The following is a 20,046-nucleotide window of genomic DNA, read 5'->3' on the forward strand; positions in this document are numbered from 1 at the left end:
ACTTTTAAAATCTATATGAATTTTTCTTTATTTCCGTACTTGGATGGGAAGGATAGAACAAAATTACTATTCTTGTCTATATAATGATGAGAAAGGATGCGCAACAATATTTCAGACCCAAGAGGACAATAGACAAGTGAACATACGTTTCAGGAACATCACACAATCACATAGATGGAACAAAATCCTTTTATAGAATCGAGGACATCTTTGTAATATTTTTCACAAGCAATCGATGTCCCGTATATTAACATACGGGGAAGTGGTATAAACGTTGGTCCAAAATAATCATGATCGATCTTACATGTACATATGCATAAATGACAGATGAGAGTAGAAGCTTTTTTAAGAGATGTCTCTGCTAATTGTTCACCATAGCACATCAAGGCAACCTTGGGTTATTACCAAATTGTGATCAGCAGAGAAACCATACAGAAAATCAATATAAAAATAAAAATTCTCTTAGTTAAAGGGAGTGGTCAATATTGTTTAACAATGAAAAATCATACATGCAATCTGAACAATGACACCATACATGCAGTCGGGTGACTATGTATTCAATGAACTTCCCCGAGCTCAATGTTTAACATCCAGCAGAATTTAGATACGGACAATACTACAAACTCAATATATATTGGTGTTTTTGGAAAAAAATACAATATATATTAGTGTTAATTTAGATATTTTACTTATAAACATCAAATTGTACAAACATTCACACAATATAACAATTTGATAGGACTGGTATCATCATACCAAAAAAATCCAAGTAAATCCAGCACGGGCCGAACATTAGCACCATTATCAACTGAAAATTTGACAGTTTATCCCTGATGAAGAATGGCATCGATACAAACTACAAGTGTGAGCTGAGTTCAACTCATTCACCTATTAACAGGACTTGAAAGTAGCCGACTCTCACAAATAACAAGCTGGTTCTGCTTGGCTTCACGTTATACAATCAGCTCATCCAACACAAAAAAATCAAGATAGAAAGCATCGTGCAACTAAATAAAAGAACCATGCAATGGATAAAGCAATGGTAGCAGCACCAGCTCACCTCGCTCTGCATTCCGGCGTGTCACCTGGTGCCTGTGGCAGCATACATCACAATGAGACTGAACCGAAGGCAGATAGGGAAGAGTGCATCGTCGACCATGTGGCAGGCTGCGATTAAGGCGGTGAGCGCGGAGTACGAAAAGGCCATGCTCATGGAGCTGCACACATTCATAGGCTGCACTGCTGCTCCATGGCGGAGGTCACCAAGACCTTGGCAGTCTGCTCCACCGTGAACACCATCAGCCCCCGTGCCTTGGTCACCACCACCACCAGCGTTCTCATCAGCAGCCTCAGCAGTATCCCCGTCCCGGTCCATCCTGCCTACCCCGCCCATGGCCCTCAAGGCCCGGGAGCTCTACCGCAAGCATCCTCCCTATACCGCGGTGCGGGAGAGTGACATTGGCGACCACACCGGCTGCGGTGAGTCCTGGGAGCACCGGATTATGCACTGGTTCAGCTCCAATGACGATGTGGAAGCGTTAAACCATGACTTCTTCAGTCCTGAACCTGTACCTGAAATTAGCATCGAATGCCATAAAAACACTTTTAGAATGATGTAGATATGAATGATTTGACATTTAGATGAACAGAACGGTTTAACCTGTGGCCCAACTAATTCTTGAATTCATAGATATGATCACATTTCTAATTATACAACAATAACATGATTTGTCTTTGAACTATACTCCGGTAAATAGATCAGATTCAACTTAATCTTCCATCTTGTGTAATTAGCACTCAGTCGTTTCCAAATCATTGATAATCCAATTAATTTAGTGCTTATAGAAGTATAAAAATTAAAGTTACATTGTCTGAAATGAAGAATAGCAGTGCTATGTTTCCACACCTAACTATTAATGAAATCCCTGGATTCTGAGTTTAAGTAATTCATAGGAGCAACACTGACAAAAATCAAGTGACTTTTCCCATTATCAATGATTTGTGAAAAACACCAGTTCGACTATATTCATTAAGGACCAGCAGATATACATGCATGTAATCTGGAAACTTTTCAAAAAGCAACATATGTGACCAGTTAGAATTCAATACAGTTTTGTACCTGTAAGCATTCAAATCCATCACTTCCATAGAGAGTTCTCTGAAATTAGTTCATGTCTTGTGTGGTGTGACAGCTCTCACATATGAAAACTCTGAATCTGCCACCTGCACAAAGACGTGTATGTTATTTTTTGTTGTTGTTCAGTATATGCTCAGGAGATAAAATATAAGATTATCCAGTCAAATTTTGTAACCACGTATCAGATATCTTGGCATCCACAATTTATTTATATGTATCAAATATGTTTTTTTTTTGCGGGAAAATGTATCAAACATGTTGGGGAACTACCCTAAAAAACAACAGAACCAACCACTTCATGATAACTCGCAAGAAGTTAATTTCAATTTATAGTCTATATATTATCCGACGAACATGGCACATATGCCTTTTTACACTGGAAACTACAGGAAAAGGATTCAAAGCAATAAAGACTCATAATATGCAAGCACATGTGACATGGTGCTCAACAATAGCACGCAGGCTGGCTTTCAGATTCAAAACTCAAGCGAGAAAAAATCCCAAAGGTATCTACTACTTCTTACCAAGCACACAAAAACTGCATACAAATTATATCCATTGCCAACATTCAGCAACTGATGCACACACCATCCATGCCCTGTCAGACTAATTAGAACCGCCTAGTTTCAACATCTCCACGTTGCAAAAATATCGGGAAGGGGAACGGAGGAAGAAAGGAACGGAAGAAGGGGTGCAGACCTAGTTGAGCTTCGCGGGGTTGATGGAGGTGACCGAGCGGCGGACATCCCTGTCCAGCTCCGCTGCAGCTCATCTCCTTTGGCCGCGTGATGCACGGCGAGGGCGCAGCGGCCTCCCGCAGCTCTTGCGGCGCCTCAGCAACCACGGGCACCTGCTACTCCTCCAAGCCCGGTGCATCGCTGTAGTCGACCATTGGCTCGCTGCAAGAGAGGGAGAGAGAGATGGAGAGATGGATTGCGGCAGCACCGCAACCGCCTGTGCATAGGAGGCGGTTTCTCCTTTCGTGTGTCTAGCTCTGAGGTCCAACTCGCCCAGAGCGACACGTACACCAAGGAAAGTAACCCAGCCCGTTCAGTCAATTTCGTCCACCCAATGACAGCATAGGCCCATTCGCTCCTCAAACGCTCAACGCCCCAGGAAGCTCCATTTCCTGGGAGCTTAGTAACTGTACTGATAGGGAAAAGTATCACTGCCATGGATTTAATTACGGAGTAGAATTTTTGCATGTTGCCGGATGAGTTCCAGAATGAATCACTCCCTATCTAAGCTACAGTTCTACCAGGAAGTTCCCCTCTCAACCAGAAATATACTCCAATTAGTAAAACTGAGAAAAGACGAAGCAGTGATCTGGAAAATATAGTTGTGTGCAATGTATAGCATGCTATAAACACAACAAGCCACCCTTTGCAGCCAAGAAATGAGCAGCACAGTCTAAGCCAAATCAACTTATATAAAATCGCTTTTGTAACATTAGAAACTTACTATAACAAATTTGGTAAGAGAGTGGAGACAGGACAGAAAGTTTGATATTTTCTTACTCATAATCAGATGCCATCCACATATATATGATACCGCAAGTCTACAAACAAAGTCGAGATTGAAAAAGGCACGCTTCCTAAACAACCAACTGTTTCATGTACTACAACCTCGTGGAGGCAATTCCACGAACACTTTGTGTGCACCCATCAGATCTTCTGTCGATTTAATAAAATGCCTACATGTTTAACGACCCAAAAATCTGGCCCTGAGCTTGGAGATGAGAGAAATAAAATTAAGATGTCGAATAATTTGATGAATCAGAACCTCACCATCTGCGCCATGACGGAGAGGAGTAGAACCAGCTCGTCCGCATAGTCCTAGAGGGACAAGCCAACGTGCCTTTGAATCTCTTGGGAACACAAAAGTGGCCGAGCGCTGGAGGCACCAGACGTCCCCGTCCAGCGCACTGCCGCAGCGCGTCCTGTCGGCAGCATGGTGCACGGCGTCACGGCGAGGGCCGTGGAAAGTTTCCGCGCTGCCTGCTCAGGCCCCTCGCGTCGCCGTCGTCGACAATTGCCTCGCCGTGGAGAGAGAGAGAGAGAGAGAGAGAGAGAGAGAGATGGGTCAGGTCGCGTGGTAGTGGATTAGTGGCGGTGCAGAGGAGGGCACCAACACCACCGCCCGCAGAGGCGGGGCTCAACAATCGGCACAACGGCGCAGAGGAGCGGGGGCGGGGAGTAGCGAAGGTGGACGGGGAGCTGGGGTGCTACACGGGATCGCAGAGGAGGCGGGCACAATGCCGGAGACCGCGACACGGTGGAAGGCGGAAGCAGGGCTACGACGCACGGATAGATCGGGGGCGGTCGTGATGGTGGACGCTCGCAGCGGCGGGCACACAGGAGGGATAGGGATCCAGGGAAGCAGCGGATAGGTTCGAGAGGACAGGGAACCGGCGTGTGTGTGGTCAAACTATATCTGGCCATGGGCCGGGCCGGGCCGGGCCTAAAAAAGCCCACAGCGAATAACTGAGGCTCAGGCCCTCCCAAGCCCTATCACCGGGCCTACTTTTCAAGCCCAAGCCCAGCCCATCTGGTAAAAAGCCCTGAAAAGCCCTTAGGGCTTAGGGCTATGGGCCGGGCCTCTTCCTTAAAATGCCAATATGCCAAGCCCAAGCCCGTCCAGGCCCTGCTGATGGGCTCAAAACTCAAGCCCAAGTCCGGCCCACGGGCAAGCCCATTGGGCCTAGGCCCTGAATTTTAGGGCCGGGCCTGGGTGGGCCGACAGGGCCAGGCCTGAGATGGCCAGGACTAGGTCAAACCGACTCAAAAGTCAAAACCAAGATCCATTTTCTTACGGGTGGGGCCATGGACGCCGGTTAAATCGTGGGAGCTTAGGATGTGTTTGGTTTGAGGGATAGGATAGGATGGTTGTGGGTATCCCCAACCAGTGGCTAGGGATAGCCCTTGTTTTTGTTTGGTTGGGTGGTTGAGGATAGCCATTGAAGTGTTTGGTTCAAAGGATGAATAATAAGGGTTGTGATGATATTTTTGCTTGATGTGATGAGATTAGACCATAATCTGCATTTTTGATTGAGCACCAACGCACGACCACCACACATCAAGCACGCCTCGGTGCATACAGCAGCAGAAAATACAGTAGCAGCAAAACTACACAAGAGCAAGACACACGATGGCAAACTGAAGATAGATTAGCAAACTGAAGATAGAAATATTGATTCATCTCGTCTCACACATCCACCAGCGGACCAGCCCCATGCACGTAGCCACCGGCCCACCCTCAATCACTGGCCGCGCGTCTCCTCAGGCCCCAGCCGCCTGGCTCCTCGAGATCTAGCCGCGCCGCCGCCTGGCTCGTCGAGATCCAACTGCCGGCCATCTCGAGATCCAACCGCACCGCCGCCTCAAACCCCGTCCTGCATTTCCCGTGTGCACCAGCCGCAACGGTCGGCCTCTCTGCTAGATGCGCCGCCGCCGCGCCGTCGCTGCCGCCATGCACGAGCGAGAAAGACGAGCTCGAGTAATGGGAAAGAGAGGATTTCAGCTGTTCGGGAGGGGGTGAGGACGAGTCAATAGCAAAAAAACGTTTCGCGAGTGCGCGCGCGGGGGTGGTTGCCGCGACCCGCTGCTTTTTCGCGGCTGTCCCCAGCCCTGTTTTTCGGTAATATTCGAAGCATCTGGCTGCCTCTATCCCTCTTTGCCTCAGATCCAAACGAGTGGCAACCACTGTAAAAAGGGGCTATCCCTGTCCCTGGGAGGATAACCCTGCAACCAAACGCATCCTTAGTAACTTGAAGGATTAGGATGAGTTGGATGGCCCTATATGCTGGAGGTCTTCTTAGCCCTCGGTTTTGGCCAACGTTTTCGTGACTGGTTGAGCTTTTCTCTGGCTTCCAAGTCCTTGCGTGTGCTTCTCAATGGCCGGCCGGGAACCGCTTTTGGCCACTCCATCAAGGGATCCTTTGTCCCACATGCTATTCATCATGGCATTGACCCTCGCCAAGGTTATTCGCGAGGGCCGTGGAGGGTGGTTTACTTCAGCCTATTCGTGCTCGTAATGGATCCCTTTGCCTTTCCTCGTATACTAATGTTGCTGCAATCTTTGCAAACCCAGACAAGGAGGAGCTACGAGTGATTGATGGGGGTCCTCAAATGCTTTGGCGATGCAAGTGGGCTCCTATGTAACATGGAAAACTGATTTTTTTCTATCTGTTGTGATGATGTGGATTTTACTCACGTCCTTCACCACCTCCCCGCCAAGGTTGGAACTTTCCCATGTAAGTATTTGGGGTTGCCTCTGCATTATCGAAAACTTCGAAGGGTAGATTTCTAGCCTCTCACTGATAAGAAGGGCTCGAGGCTTAAAGGTTGTAGGGGTAAGCTTTTCAATCGTGCAAGCAGAGTTGAGCTCGCCAAGTCAGTCCCCACCTCCATCGGCGTGTTTCACATGACTATATTCCCTTTTCCAAAGTGGGTGAAAAACAAGCTCCGCCGACTGCAAAGATCGTTCATTTGGATGGGAGATGGGGATGGTAATGCTGCTAGGCGTCATTCCCTTGTTATTTGGGAGGTCATGTGCTGAGCAAAGGATTTGGGTGGCCTTGGCATCCTTGGTTCCAAGCATTTTGGGAGGGCCCTTCGACTCTGGCCATTGTTAGAGTGGACTGCCACGGATTGGCCTTGGCATTGCTCTGAGCTTCCCTGTGATGCCATTGACATGGACCTTTTTCGTGCGGCAATGAATATTGAGGTGGGTGATGGGATAAAGACAAGTTTCTAGTTTGATCGTTGGTTGCATGGTTGCGCCCCTAAAGAAATGGCTCCCTCCATGTTTTCTATTGCTCGGCGCAAATTTCTCACTGTTTTTGTAGCTCTTCACGATAATAGTTGTATCCGGACCTTTGGGAATTTCTCTCTGACTTGTCGAATTTGTGAGTTTGTTGGCCTATGGATCTCTCTTCATGATGTGCATCTTGACCCGACTACTCATGATGCCATCACATGGACGGCTTCTACAAATGGTATCTACTCCGCGACTTCAAGCTATAGGTTGCAATTTGAAGGTGTGTCGATTCCTTTCGAACGCACAAGATTTGGAAGGCCAAAGTTCAGCCAAAGTAGAAGTTGTTCGTTTGGGTCCTCCCTCACCGGGAATCACTAACTGCGGATCGTCTTGCTATACGTGGTTGGCCTCACGAGGAGATTTGCAGTTTGTGCAACACTGAATTTGAAACGAACAAGCATCTCTCTCAGGGGTGCCTTTTTGTTCAGAGCATTTGGGGTATCGTTGTGTTCTGGTCCTCGATCATGCCAAGCTCGGCCCCGGGTTTTTCCACGCTCGACGACTGGTGGAACAGAAATATTGAGGCTTTGGACTCGTTGAGGCGGAAGCATTTTGGCAATATGCACATTTATGTGTTGTGGCATGTATGGAATGAGAGGAACCGAAGGCTTTTCTAGAACGTCTCTTTATAGGTGTTAGATGTTGCTTACCTCGCTAGGGAGGACCTTGTCTAGTTGGGTTTAGCTATGGCAAATGGCATGTTATTTCTAGGGAGCTTTTGGTCTTGTAAATATCTTCTGTACTACTTTCCCCTTATTTCTAGGGAGCTTTTGGTCTTGCCAATCATCGTCAAAAAGAAATATTTGAGAAATAAAGCTTTTGAAGATGCCATGGATGACCATTGCGATGTTGCTTATATAGAGAATCTAAAGGGATATATTTTTATGAGTAGTAAGAAATATCTAGGGTGTGACTAAGATTCTAGAGAATTATAGAAGATAGATAACTATACTAGGATGTCTAGGGGTGCCGCCCCTCCATGTAAGAAGCTAGGTAGAAAACAAGTAACATAGCAAGACAAGCTAACAAAGAAGAGAAAATTAAGATACTAGGTTGGAAACTAATTATATTTACATTAAATTCTTAGCCATAATTATTTCTAATTAGCCAGAAAACTAAATGATAGAGGCATTGAACCACATGTAAGTAGCTCTACTAAAATATAGAACACCATCCACTAGATGCAGAGCAAAATTAAACATTGTTTAGTGGAATACATTTGCATTAAAGATAATGAAATGGTGTTCATATCTACCTCTAACAAGGGAGGGTTGCACCCATCATTGGATACAACTTCCTTATTGGTAGAAAAACATACTCCCACCACAAGTATACAGTTAATCTACAAATATCAAAGGAAATATAAACGATAAAATGTGTCACGACTAAGGCCAGGTCAACCAATATTACATAACTTATTACACATAATAAAAATCCTTACAATAATTCTACAAAACCATAATAACACACTCTATGGCATCTAGTTTATATTTTCTACGAAAACCGTCATTATACAGAGATGTGTAATATGGATAGAATATTATTCTAAACAATTTTTCAAATGATTCTTCTAAACAGATTCATGGTGAGTATGAGGTAACGCTTCACAATCAAGAATGGTTGTATATAAGTAAAACAAACTCTTATGACTATGAGTAAATATAGTCTACACTACTAAAGTAAATATAAAACTTGGGAGGTTTTAAGAATTTTGAAATAATTATGCACCAATGTCAACTAAAATGAATCTCAGGTGATTGTGGATTTCTGGTCCTTGTGAGGACCTCATCCAGATCATACGGATTTCTGGTGGCGAGATAAAGAAAAATATGGTGCACTATGTATCTTGAGAAAAATATGTAAAGGATACCCCCAACTTTTAAGAGCTCTGAATCAGATAGTGACTACACTGACTTCCAAGCATTTATAATTTGAAGTTGTACTCCAAAGTTTTTGCAGCTAATAGAATGGGGAAGTTCTAGTCTGTGCAACCTCCTTTTTGGTAGAAAAACTTACTCCCACTACAAGTACAATTAATCTACAAATATAAATGATAAAATGCGTCAGGACTAAGGCCAGGTCAAACAATATTACATAACTTATTACATATAATAAAAATCCTTGAAATAATTCTAAAAACCCATAATAACACACTCTAAGGCATCTATTTTATATTTCCTATGGAAACCGTCATTATACAAAGATGTGTAATATGGATAGAATATTATTCTAAACATATTTTCAAATGATTCTTCTCAACAGATTCATGGTGAGTATGAGGTACCGCTTCACATACTTCTTCATATGTGCCACAAAAATGAATGTAAAAAACATGCATCCAATATTACCAAACAAAATGGTTGGTGTTAAGGTCTCACAAAGAAAACAAAGGGCGGTGAGAAGAGAACATTAGCAGAAATATACAAACAAATAGAAACATATTCCAAGTTTCTAGAGCTCATTGTATGACATGTCCCCATTGGAAAACCCTTGAAATAATTCTACAAAACCATAATAACAACTCTAGGAACCTTCATTATACAGAGATGTGTAATATGGATACAATATTATTCTAAACAATTGTTTAAATGATTCTTATCAATAGATTCATGGTGACGACGAGAAAACGCTTTGCATACTTCTTCATATGTGCCATAAAAATGAATATAAAAAACTGCATTCTATATTACCAAACAAAATGGTTGGTCATAAGGTCTAACAAAGAAAACAAAGGGCGGTGAGAAGAGAACAATAGAAAAAATATATAAACAAATACAAACAATTATTCCAAGTTCCTAGAGCTCATTGTATGACATGTTCCCGTTGGAAAACCCGTTATGACATGACTCAAATCCATAGACCACGGTAAAAAAAATCCGTATATCTACATTTGTCTCCATTAATCCAAAGACTGACGTCCTGCTATATCTATGGGTAATATTCCACCCAAAGATCTCTAAGAAAACAGGCATCTCTAGGTATTAAGTAAAAAACAAAGCATTGAATTAAGCAATATAAAATACTGTTGAAAGCACGACAACTTCCAAAATTATTTAATCTTTTTATGCGAGAATACAACTATGAGGTTTGGGACATTTACATCCCCCCAATTTGCGACCACTCTCTTCTTTACCCCTAAAAATAGGTGCTCAACTTTGCCCCTCTTCCATCTATTACGCTTATGGAAATACTCCTACGTACCCTTTTCGACTGGTCAAAGTGGCTTGACCATGTTCGAGAGACTTTTCAAACAACTTTGCCCCTCCTTCTTACAAGTGGGGCCTACTCGAATAGGTACCAAACCAGCAATCTCTAGATCCCCGTCTCAATTCATCTCCTCTCTTCTGTCCTCTCTCGTGACGAACCCTAACCCTAGTTTTTCATTTTCGACCTTCACCGACAAGTTGACCGTAGAGTAGATTGCAGCGATCCATAGTGCTATCCTCATCACAGTCCGTGAGCTATATATAAGAAAGATTAGTTTCGAGTCAAGGGCTTTGGTATCTTGCTATGATCCTAAGTGCATAAAAGAATAAAAAGAATAAAAGAGTTCATATTGATCTTATGGATAGTAATGACTTCACACATAAAGAGTATGAGGCTTAAAAGTTGTTGAGAGTTGGCAAACAGTTTTGGTCATCATTGGAATTAATAGGAAGTAATAAAGAAAGAGATGTTTTCACATATAAATATACTATCTTGGACATCTTTATGATTGTGAGCACTCATTAAAGTATGGCATGCTAAAGAGTTGATGTTGGACAAGGAAGACAACGTAATGGGTTATGTTTTCTCACACCTCAGTTAAAGTATATTGTCATGGATCATTCAAACATGTTGATCTTGCCTTTCCCCCTCATGCTAGCCAAATTCCTTGCACCAAGTAGAGATAGTACTTGTGCCTCCAATTATCCTTAAACCCAGTTATTGCCATGAGAGCCTACCATACCTACCTATGGACTGAGTAAGATCCTTCAAGTAAGTTGTCATGTTGCAAGCAATAAAATTGCTCTCTAAATATGTATGACTTATTAGTGCAGAGAAAATAAGCTTTATACGATCGTGTGATATGGAAGTAATAAAAGTGACATACTGCATAATAAAGGTTCATATCACAAGTGGCAATATAAAGTGACATTCTTTTGCATTAAAATTTCATGCATCCAACCCTAAAAGCACATGACAACCTCTGCTTCCCTCTACGAAGGGCCTATCTTTTACTTTATGTCTTTTACATTTTGCAAGAGTCAAGGTGATCTTCACCTTTCCCTTTTTATTTTATCCTTTGGCAAGCACCTCGTGTTGGAAAGATCCTAATATATATATATATATATCCAATTGGATGTAAGTTAGCATGAACTATTATTGTTGACATTACCCTTGAGGTAACGTTGGGAGGCAACACTATAAGCCCTTGTCTTTCTCTGTGTCTGATTAAAACTCCATAACCATAAGTATTGGGTGAGTGTCAGCAATTGTGAAAGACTAAATGATAGTTGAGTATGTGGACTTGTTGAAAAGCTCTTATATTGACTCTTTCCGATGTTATGATAAATTGCAATTGCTTCAATGACTGAGATTATAGTTTGTTAGTTCTCAATGAAGTTTCTAAATCATACTTGACATTGTAAATAGATTGTTACTTGAGCATAAGAAATCATATGACAAATTATATATATGTTGCTGTTATGAGAATGATCATGATGCCCTCATGTATGTATTTTATTTTTATCGACACCTCTATCTCTAAACATGTGGACATATTTTTCGATATCGGCTTCCGCTTGAGGACAAGCGAGGTCTAAGCTTGGGGGAGTTGATACGTCCATTTTGCATCATGCTTTTATATCGATATTTATTGCATTATGGGCTATTATTACACGTTATGTCACAATACTTATGACTATTCTCTCTTATTTTACAAGGTTTAACATGAAGAGGGAGAATGCCGGCAGCTCGGATTCTGGGCTGGAAAAGGAGAAATATTGGAGACCTATTCTGCACAGCTTCAAAAGTCCTGAAACTCCATGAAAGTCATTTTGGAATTAATAATAATTATTCAGCGGAAGAAATACCTGAGGGGGGCCACCCACCGTCCACGAGGGTGGGGGCGCGCCCCTGCCTCGTGGACCCCCTGGCAACCCTCCGGTGGCATCTTCTGCTATATGAAGTCTTTTATCCTGGAAAAAAATCATAAGCAAGCTTCCGGGACAAAACTCCGCCGCCACGAGGCGGAACCAATCTAGGGCTCCGGCGGAGCTGTTCTGCTGGGGAAACTTCCCTCCGGGAGGGGGAAATCATCACCATCGTCATCTCCAACGATCCTCTCATCGGGAGGGGGTCAATCTCCATCAACATCTTCACCAGCACCATCTCCTCTCAAACCCTAGTTCATCTCTTGTATCAATCTTTGTACCAAAACCTCAGATTGGTACATGTGGGTTGCTAGTAGAGTTGATTACTCCTTGTAGTTGATGCTAGTTGGTTTGTTTGGTGGAAGATCTTATGTTCAGATCTTTAATGCATATTAATACCCCTCTGATTATGAACATGAATATGCTTTGTGAGTAGTTATGTTTGTTCCTGAGGACATGGGCGAAGTCTTGCTATTAGTAGTCATGTGAATTAGGTATTCGTTCGATATTTTGATGAGATGTATGTTATCTCTCCTCTAGTGGTGTTATGTGAATGTCGACTACATGACACTTCACCATTATTTGGGCCTAGAGGAAGGCATTGGGAAGTAATAAGTAGATGATGGGTTGCTAGAGTGACAGAAGTTTAAACCCTAGTTTATAAGTTGCTTCGTAAGGGGCTGATTTGGATCCATATGTTTCATGCTATGGTTAGGTTTACCTTAATACTTGTTTGTAGTTGCGGATGCTTGCAATAGGGGTTAATCATAAGTGGGATGCTTGTCCAAGAAAGGGCAGTGCCCAAGCACCGATCCACCAACATATCAAATTATCAAAGTAACGAACGCGAATCATATGAACGTGATGAAAACTAGCTTGACGATAATTCCTATGTGTCCTCGGGGGCGCTTTTCTCATTATAAGAACTTGTCCAAGCTTGTCCTTTGCTACAAAAAGGATTGGGCCACCTTGCTGCACTTTATTTACTTTCATTGTTTGTTACCCGTTACAAATTATCTTATCACAAAACTATCTGTTACCTACATTTTCAGTGCTTGCAGAGAATACCTTACTGAAAACCGCTTGTCATTTCCTTCTTCTCCTCGTTGGGTTCGACACTCTTACTTATCGAAAGGACTACGATAGATCCCCTATACTTGTCGGTCATCAGGGACATTTGAGCAACCCCAAAGTCCATCGTATGGTAAGAAGTGACTACGATACTCTCATGGTCTAAGGAGCAAAACCACGTGTTAACACTCCGTGTTATTGCAACTGATTACAAACGATATAAACATAATTCATAACAAACAAGTTTGGGTCAGTTCAATATGATCATTCTTCCAACGTCATACTCTCAGTGTTGCTTTAGGACTATCGTTACACTCCTAAGATTTGGAAAACTTTATCACCAACAACAATTGAGCTAGTCTTAGAGGCAAGACTAGGAACCTATTCTTTACCGTTTGTCATTCCACACATGCATATGAGTTTTCCACTGAATCGCATATTCCAGGATCGTAGCAGTTATAACATGAAATATAAACTCTTAATTATGAACATAGAAATATAACAATACAATATTATTGCCTCTAGGGCATATTTCCAACAATCTCTACTAAAATATAGAACACCATCCACTAGATGCAACACAAAATTAAACATCATTTAGTGGAATACATTTGCATTGAAGATAATGAAATGGTGTTCATATCCACTTCTAATAAGGGAGGGTTGCACCCGTCAATGGATACAACTTCCTTTTCTGTAGAAAAACATACTCCCACCACAAGTACAATTAATCTAAAAATATCAAAGGAAATATAAATGATAAAATGTGTCACGACTAAGTCCAGGTCAACTAATATTACATAACTTATTACACATAATAAAAATGATTGAAATAATTCCACAAAACCATAATAACACACTCTAGGGCATCTAGTTTATATTTCCTACGGAAACCATCATTATACGGAGATGTGTAATATGGATAGAGTATTATTCTAAACAATTGTTTAAATGATTCTTCTCAAGAGATTCATGGTGAGTATGAGGTAACGCTTCACATACTTCTTCATATGTGCCACAAAAATAAATGTAAAAAAACACACATCCAATATTACCAAACAAAATGGTTGGTGATAAGGTCTCACAAAGAAAACAAAGGGCGGTGAGAAAAGAACATTACCAGAAATATATAAACAAATAGAAACAATTAATCCAAGTTTCTAGAGCTCATTGTATGACATGACTCCGTTGGAAAACCCTTGAAATAGTTCTACAAAACCATAATAACACACTCTAGGAACCGTCATTATACGGAGATGTGTAGTATGGATAGAATATTGTTCTAAACAATTGTTCAAATGATTCTTCTCAAGAGAATCATGGTGACGATGAGATAACGCTTCACATACTTCTTCATATGTGCCATAAAAATGAATGTAAAAAACATGCATTCTATATTACCAAACAAAATGGTTGGTGATAAGGTCTGACAAAGAAAACAAAGGGCGGTGAGAAGAGAATAATAGGAAAAATATATTAACAAACAGAAACAATCATTCCAAGTTCCTAGAGCTCATTGTATGGCATGTTCCCATTGGAAAACCCGTTGTGACATGAGTCAAATACATAGAGCACAGTAAAAAAATCCATATATCTACATTTGTCTCCATTAATCCAAAGACCTACGTCCGGCTATATCTATGGGTAATATTCAACCCCAAAGACCGCCAAGAAAACATGCATCTCTACGTATTAAGTAACAAACAAAGCATTGCATTAAGCAATATGACATACCGTTGAAAGCACAACGACTTCCAAAATTATGTAATATCTTTATGCGAGAATACAACTATGAGCTTTGGGACATTTACATTTTCTCCCCTAATTTGTGCACACTATCTTTCTTTAGCCCTAAAAATAGGTGCTCAACTTTGCCCCTCTTCCGTCTATTATGCTTATGGAAATATCCCTATGTACCCTTTCTGTCTGGTCGAAGTGGCTTGACCATGTTTGAGAGATTTTTTGGACAACTTTGTCCCTTCTTCTTACAAGTGGGGCCTAATTAAACACGTACCAAATCCGCAATCTCTGGATCCCCATCTCAATTCATCTCTTCTCTACTGCCCTCTCTCGCGATGAACCCGAACCCTAGTTCTTCGTTTTCATCCGTCGTCGGCAAGTTGACCGTTGAGTAGATTGCATCGATCCATGGTGATATCCTCATCACAGTGCATGAGAGAGATAGAGCTTTTGCACCGATTACAACTTAGACCTAAGGCACCACTCAAACATCAAGTAGAGTTTGAATAACCTTAACATCCACCAACACTACTCAAAGGAAAGTAATAACATCATCAACATAAAGGAAAAAAATCCTTGTGGGGGTGATGCCATCAAGGAACAGGATGAGCAAGCCCAATTAACAAGCCTGGGAGATCAAGAGACTAAGGGCGTCCATGGCTATAATAGAAATCATTGGGGAAAAGGCAACACCATGTCGAAAACTACAAGTATGCCAAATCATAGGGTCAGGGAGATATTGTGGAGCACACAGTGGAAATGGTGGAGAGGATCATGTCGAATCCTAATTGTTGCTGATTGCAACAAGTTGGCGACCTAATGACACCTGAATGAGCAACCTGGGTTGGCCCATAGCTAGTTAGCGTACTACACTTGTTCCAGTTTTAGGAAGGTTTCGTTCGTATTTTCTTTTGTCTATGTTTTTTCTTGATTTTATTTTCATATTTTATTTTCTTGGTTTTTATTTTCGTTTTTCACTTTTAGTTTTCTTTTAAAAATTGTTCACTAATTTAAAACATCAATACTTAAAAAAAACACAGTTTTTCTTAAATGTTCAGGTTTTTAAAAAAATCACAAAGTTTAAAACTTGTACAGAATTTTACAAATTGTTTACCAAAAGTTATTTAAACATAAAATTTTCTTTAAAAAAATTGACTTTTGAATAAATGTAATATTTCAGGTGTGTTTATGAAAAAAATAAAACTCTTTTTCTAAAGGAGCCGCCTGATGACATAGACGGCCTTCTAAACGTGTGGTCATCTCACGCTGATGTCGGACAACTGTTTTTTTATACTTCGTTATATATTTTTCATACTAAATACATATATTATGAAAAAATATTCCTTTTTTAAAAGTGTTCATTACACATTATAAAATGTAAAATGTGGCAAAAAATGCTCGCTCAAATTTTTAAAAATGTTTATACTATTCAGAAAAATGTATGTGACAACAAAAAAATCATGGGTTTCAACAAAAATGTGCGTCATATTTTTCAAATTTTTTGTACAGTATAAAAAAAAGTCATGTAGTTCAATAAATGTTTCGTACGATTCAAAAGAATGTATGTTACATTTTGAAAATTGTTGTCGTGTTTCAAACAAAATGTTTGAAAAATATTTTTCAATATAAAAAATATTCTCATATTTATGGAAAATGTTTTGTATCACACAAAAGATGTTTCAACGTGTATTTGAAAAAATGTTTAACACATATTCGGAAAATAATTTTTAAAAAGTATTTTTTGAAATGTTGATCATGTATTGGAATTCTTTTTAAACATATAAAAAAATGTTTTGGATGTGTACGAGCTGCGGCGCCTGACAGACGTCCACCGGCAACATGTGCGCTGGCGGAAAGCTTCGCCGAATACCCCAACCGGCGGTCGGATCCCCCTCTATCCCAACCTAGTCCGACAGTGCAATCCTTGTCGGCGGCTGGATGGACAGGGTGTGGGGCCCAGGGCACGGCAGGGAGGACAACTGCTCCTCGAGGTCTGCATCCGCTCCCTGCGACGCTGCTTCCCTCTCACGCTGCCTCCGTCGGCGGTCCCTTCGGTTCTCCGTCTTGCACAACGTACTCGAGGACGGGACAGCGATGCCGACGCAGCCTCTGTCATGGTGTTGTGGGACGGACTGGACGACATCTAGGGTGATGAATGCGGGCCGTCGGCGAGCATGGGGAACAAGCGTGCTCGGAGGCGGGAATTGGTGGAGGGACGCAGGAGGAGGGCGAAGGGTTTGATGAATTTGGTGCAATTTATGACGGGGTCGGGGTGACAGGTCCGAGGTGACGGACACGTCTGGTTGCGCCTAGGCCTCCCCCTCCGCCCAACATTTGAATTGGACATGAGGTGTGGCGGTCAGCCCGGACGTTTGATGCGCCCATCTCGGTCGGAGTCTTTTCTTTAGGGGTCGGTTTTTTGACCGATAATGATCGAACGTCCGCCTGAACGTTTGAGAGAGGTTTGAGGCGCCTGGCTGTAGATTCTCTAACTATCCAACTAGTTGGTTCACAGCTCAACCATATAATAATGAATAAAAATATGGAGAGAGTTTCTCAAAAACAAAATCGAGAGGAACTGCCAGGCGACCGTGTCAAAACCTTATGGCAGAGTCCGACCCCTACTAAGGATATGTACGGCACACAGACGACCTTTTAATCGAAAAACGAGCGCACAAAACCAAACCAGCGTGTCAAAGCCATCGACCAGAACCTGCACAAATTTCGCTCGTATCAGCACCTGGTGAAGTCTCGGCGTCTCGGTCTACCGCCCAACGTCCATCGCACAGTCCCGTATTCGATGGCCTACCCCCTCGTCCTGTCCCCCGGGAGGTTCGCTCTCGCCGCCGCCACGCGCGTTGGTGCGGCTCCGCCGGCTTCTTCTCCCCCTGCGCGCGTCTGTCTCCTCGCGCCCGTCCGCACGCCCCGCCTGGCGCGCTCGACGACGACGGTGGTGAGCATTGCATTAGCACCTTGACCCCTCTCTTCCTTTATTAATCCCTTCACTATTGCTATTGATGTTCTTCTCCGAGCTGAGCCCGATCGTGACTAACTGAGCAGGGGCCCTTGCGCGCGCACGCGCGCCTGAGATTCAAGCAGCGCGCTCCGGCGGACGACGGCGGCTCCACCAAGGAGCCTTGCCCGCGCGCTCCAGCGGATAAAGAGGGCGTCACGAAGACCGATCCGTACGCCAAGCTGTGGCCGTGGGGAGAATACTTCCCCGACGAAGATGAATTACGCCCGGAGGACTTCTCCACCATGCAAGAACGGTTCTCGCGCGAATCCACGGAGGCGGTCGCGGCGCTAAAAGCCATGGTCGCCCGCGTGTTCCGTCCACTCCTGGATAACTTCCACCACTTCCGGTCTCAGAAGACCATATATGACACGGAGGACTACCACATCGGCATGCCCTTCGGTACATAAGCCTATGTACATCTCCAAGATAGTACTACGATCAATAACTTTTTATGTAATCTGACGAGGCCTTTGCAGGAGCGTTGATCGCCTGCGTCGAGTGCTATCAACTGTGGAAGATGGATCCGTCCATGTTTGTCAGCACCGCTCTCGGCTATGCGTTCTACAAGCTCAGTGTCGTCTCGTTGGAGCTCCGGAAACAGGGCTTTGCCAATGACCTCATCACCCGACTTAAATTTGGTTAGTTGTTAACCAAGCCTCATATACATCTAATAATTTACAAAACCAAACTTCTGTGGGTAAATTTTGTGGTTTGTTTTTCCCTGTGCAGTTATCATGGTCCTCATCATGGTCGTAACTTACAATCGAAAATATTCTCCACTTGATGCTATCATGTGAGTTCCATGTTTGTCTTCTTTTTTAGTACATTGTCGTTGGCAGAACTTGTTTGGTTGTTTACTGGCACAGGGTGCCTGTTTTTATGCTCCATCATTATTATTGATAATAGAATTATCTCTCCCACTTTTGTAACACAGGGCGCCTGTTTTTATGCTCTATGCATTGACATTTGCTTATGAAGTGACTGGCGTCAAGAAGCAGGTCAAGTATGCTGTGCCGATACTTCTCTACATGCTAAGGCACCCAAAATGTAGACGGGAGCTATGCGCAATGTTGTCTGAGGTTGAAGTTGAACTTGTATCAGAGTGTGGGATCGCGGTCATATAAAACTCTATCGGTTATGTAAACATGTTTTTATAGTGCCACGTACTGAATCCTACACTTAGGACCTTAGGATCAAGTCTACATGAGATGATAAATTGCATCTATAAAGTATATTTCATTATGATTCTTTAAAACCTCAATTCTATTATGTTTTTGCATGGTGATTATATTACTAAACAGTATAACTCAGCTAGCTAGAAGCCTTCACAGCGATTTAATGTTTTTAGCCGTTGGATCGCTGTTATGTACGCACAAGATTTCTCCCAGGTCGTTAACACGCTCGTCCAGGTCGTTCACGTACTCAGGACGTTTCACGGGCTGCTGCTCCGCGGAATGAGCTCGGGCTTCTCTCCGTAATCGGGCCTGTAAAATCAAAGGCCCAGGTCAGTCAAACGTGCAAACACTTCTTCATTGACATGTTAACAGGCCAGGTCCTCCAAGGTTTTCTGTTGCCCAGCCCTATCCATCCCTCTTTTCGTTCGTCCGCCATGCGCTGCTGCCGTCCTCTGTCCCGTCTGTGCTCCTCTGTCCGTTCGCTCATTCGCGATGCGTCGCCGTCGTACTCTGTCCCGCCGGCAAGCTTGTCCTCTGTGTCGGTGCCCTCCTCCCGCGATGTACTCTTCCTCCGCAGTGTTTTTTAATGTCGTGTCTTGCAGCGTTCCTCCCTGGTGGCTATGACGGTCGCTCAACAAGCCGTGGCATCCATCACTGGCTGTCCTCCTTAATCTGCCTCCATGCCTTTGCAGCTGTACCGCGACCCGACTCTGCATCTTGATCTGAATTCAAGGGTAAGGTAGACCTTCTCCCCACCTTTGTTGTAGTTTTCATATCAGCCGAGCCTCTGCATGTGAACTGAAGCATTTCTTAATCTTCCACAAGTATCCAGTTTGAAGCCTAGCCATGCAGAAGATTAATGAGACACTTTCTGACAATAATTTGACAGGAATCATGCAGGCAAGTTCAGTTGCACGGAAGCACTGCACGGATGTAAAATTTTGTAGTCATGGA

The 20,046-nt window shown here is 42.8% G+C and overlaps 1 protein-coding gene and 1 long non-coding RNA gene across 4 annotated transcripts; one reads left to right on the top strand and one right to left on the bottom strand.

Annotated features, from left to right (window-relative positions):
• Positions 1–770: 770 nt before the first annotated feature.
• Positions 771–4,525, bottom strand: LOC119310903. Of its 3 annotated transcripts, none has more exons than XR_005150799.1 (4): positions 3,925–4,525; positions 2,837–3,281; positions 2,120–2,223; positions 771–1,572 (listed from the first exon to the last, which is right to left on the bottom strand). It is a non-coding gene; the product is annotated as an uncharacterized LOC119310903 (long non-coding RNA). The 3 variants fall into 3 exon arrangements; XR_005150798.1 differs by having other exon boundaries at positions 2,837–3,830; XR_005150797.1 differs by having other exon boundaries at positions 2,837–4,525.
• Positions 4,526–17,701: 13,176 nt separating this feature from the next.
• On the top strand, positions 17,702–19,132 carry LOC119309774. Its single transcript, XM_037585695.1, has 5 exons — positions 17,702–17,854; positions 17,962–18,316; positions 18,394–18,555; positions 18,647–18,710; positions 18,852–19,132. Exons 1-5 carry the CDS (start codon positions 17,702–17,704, stop codon positions 19,039–19,041), a joined length of 924 nt encoding a protein of 307 aa, XP_037441592.1. The 3' UTR covers positions 19,042–19,132.
• The last annotated feature ends 914 nt before the right edge of the window (positions 19,133–20,046 follow it).

This window comes from Triticum dicoccoides, chromosome 5B (genome assembly GCF_002162155.2).
Source record: "Triticum dicoccoides isolate Atlit2015 ecotype Zavitan chromosome 5B, WEW_v2.0, whole genome shotgun sequence".
Classification (NCBI taxonomy): domain Eukaryota; kingdom Viridiplantae; phylum Streptophyta; class Magnoliopsida; order Poales; family Poaceae; genus Triticum; species Triticum dicoccoides.

Coding starts and splice junctions, on each gene's coding strand:
- LOC119309774 (XM_037585695.1), top strand. CDS start 17,702: ATGGCCTACCCCCTCGTCCTGTCCCCCGGGAGGTTCGCTCTCGCCGCC. Junction 18,556..18,646: donor CATCACCCGACTTAAATTTG/GTTAGTTGTTAA, acceptor TTCCCTGTGCAG/TTATCATGGTCCTCATCATG. Junction 18,711..18,851: donor TCTCCACTTGATGCTATCAT/GTGAGTTCCATG, acceptor TTTGTAACACAG/GGCGCCTGTTTTTATGCTCT.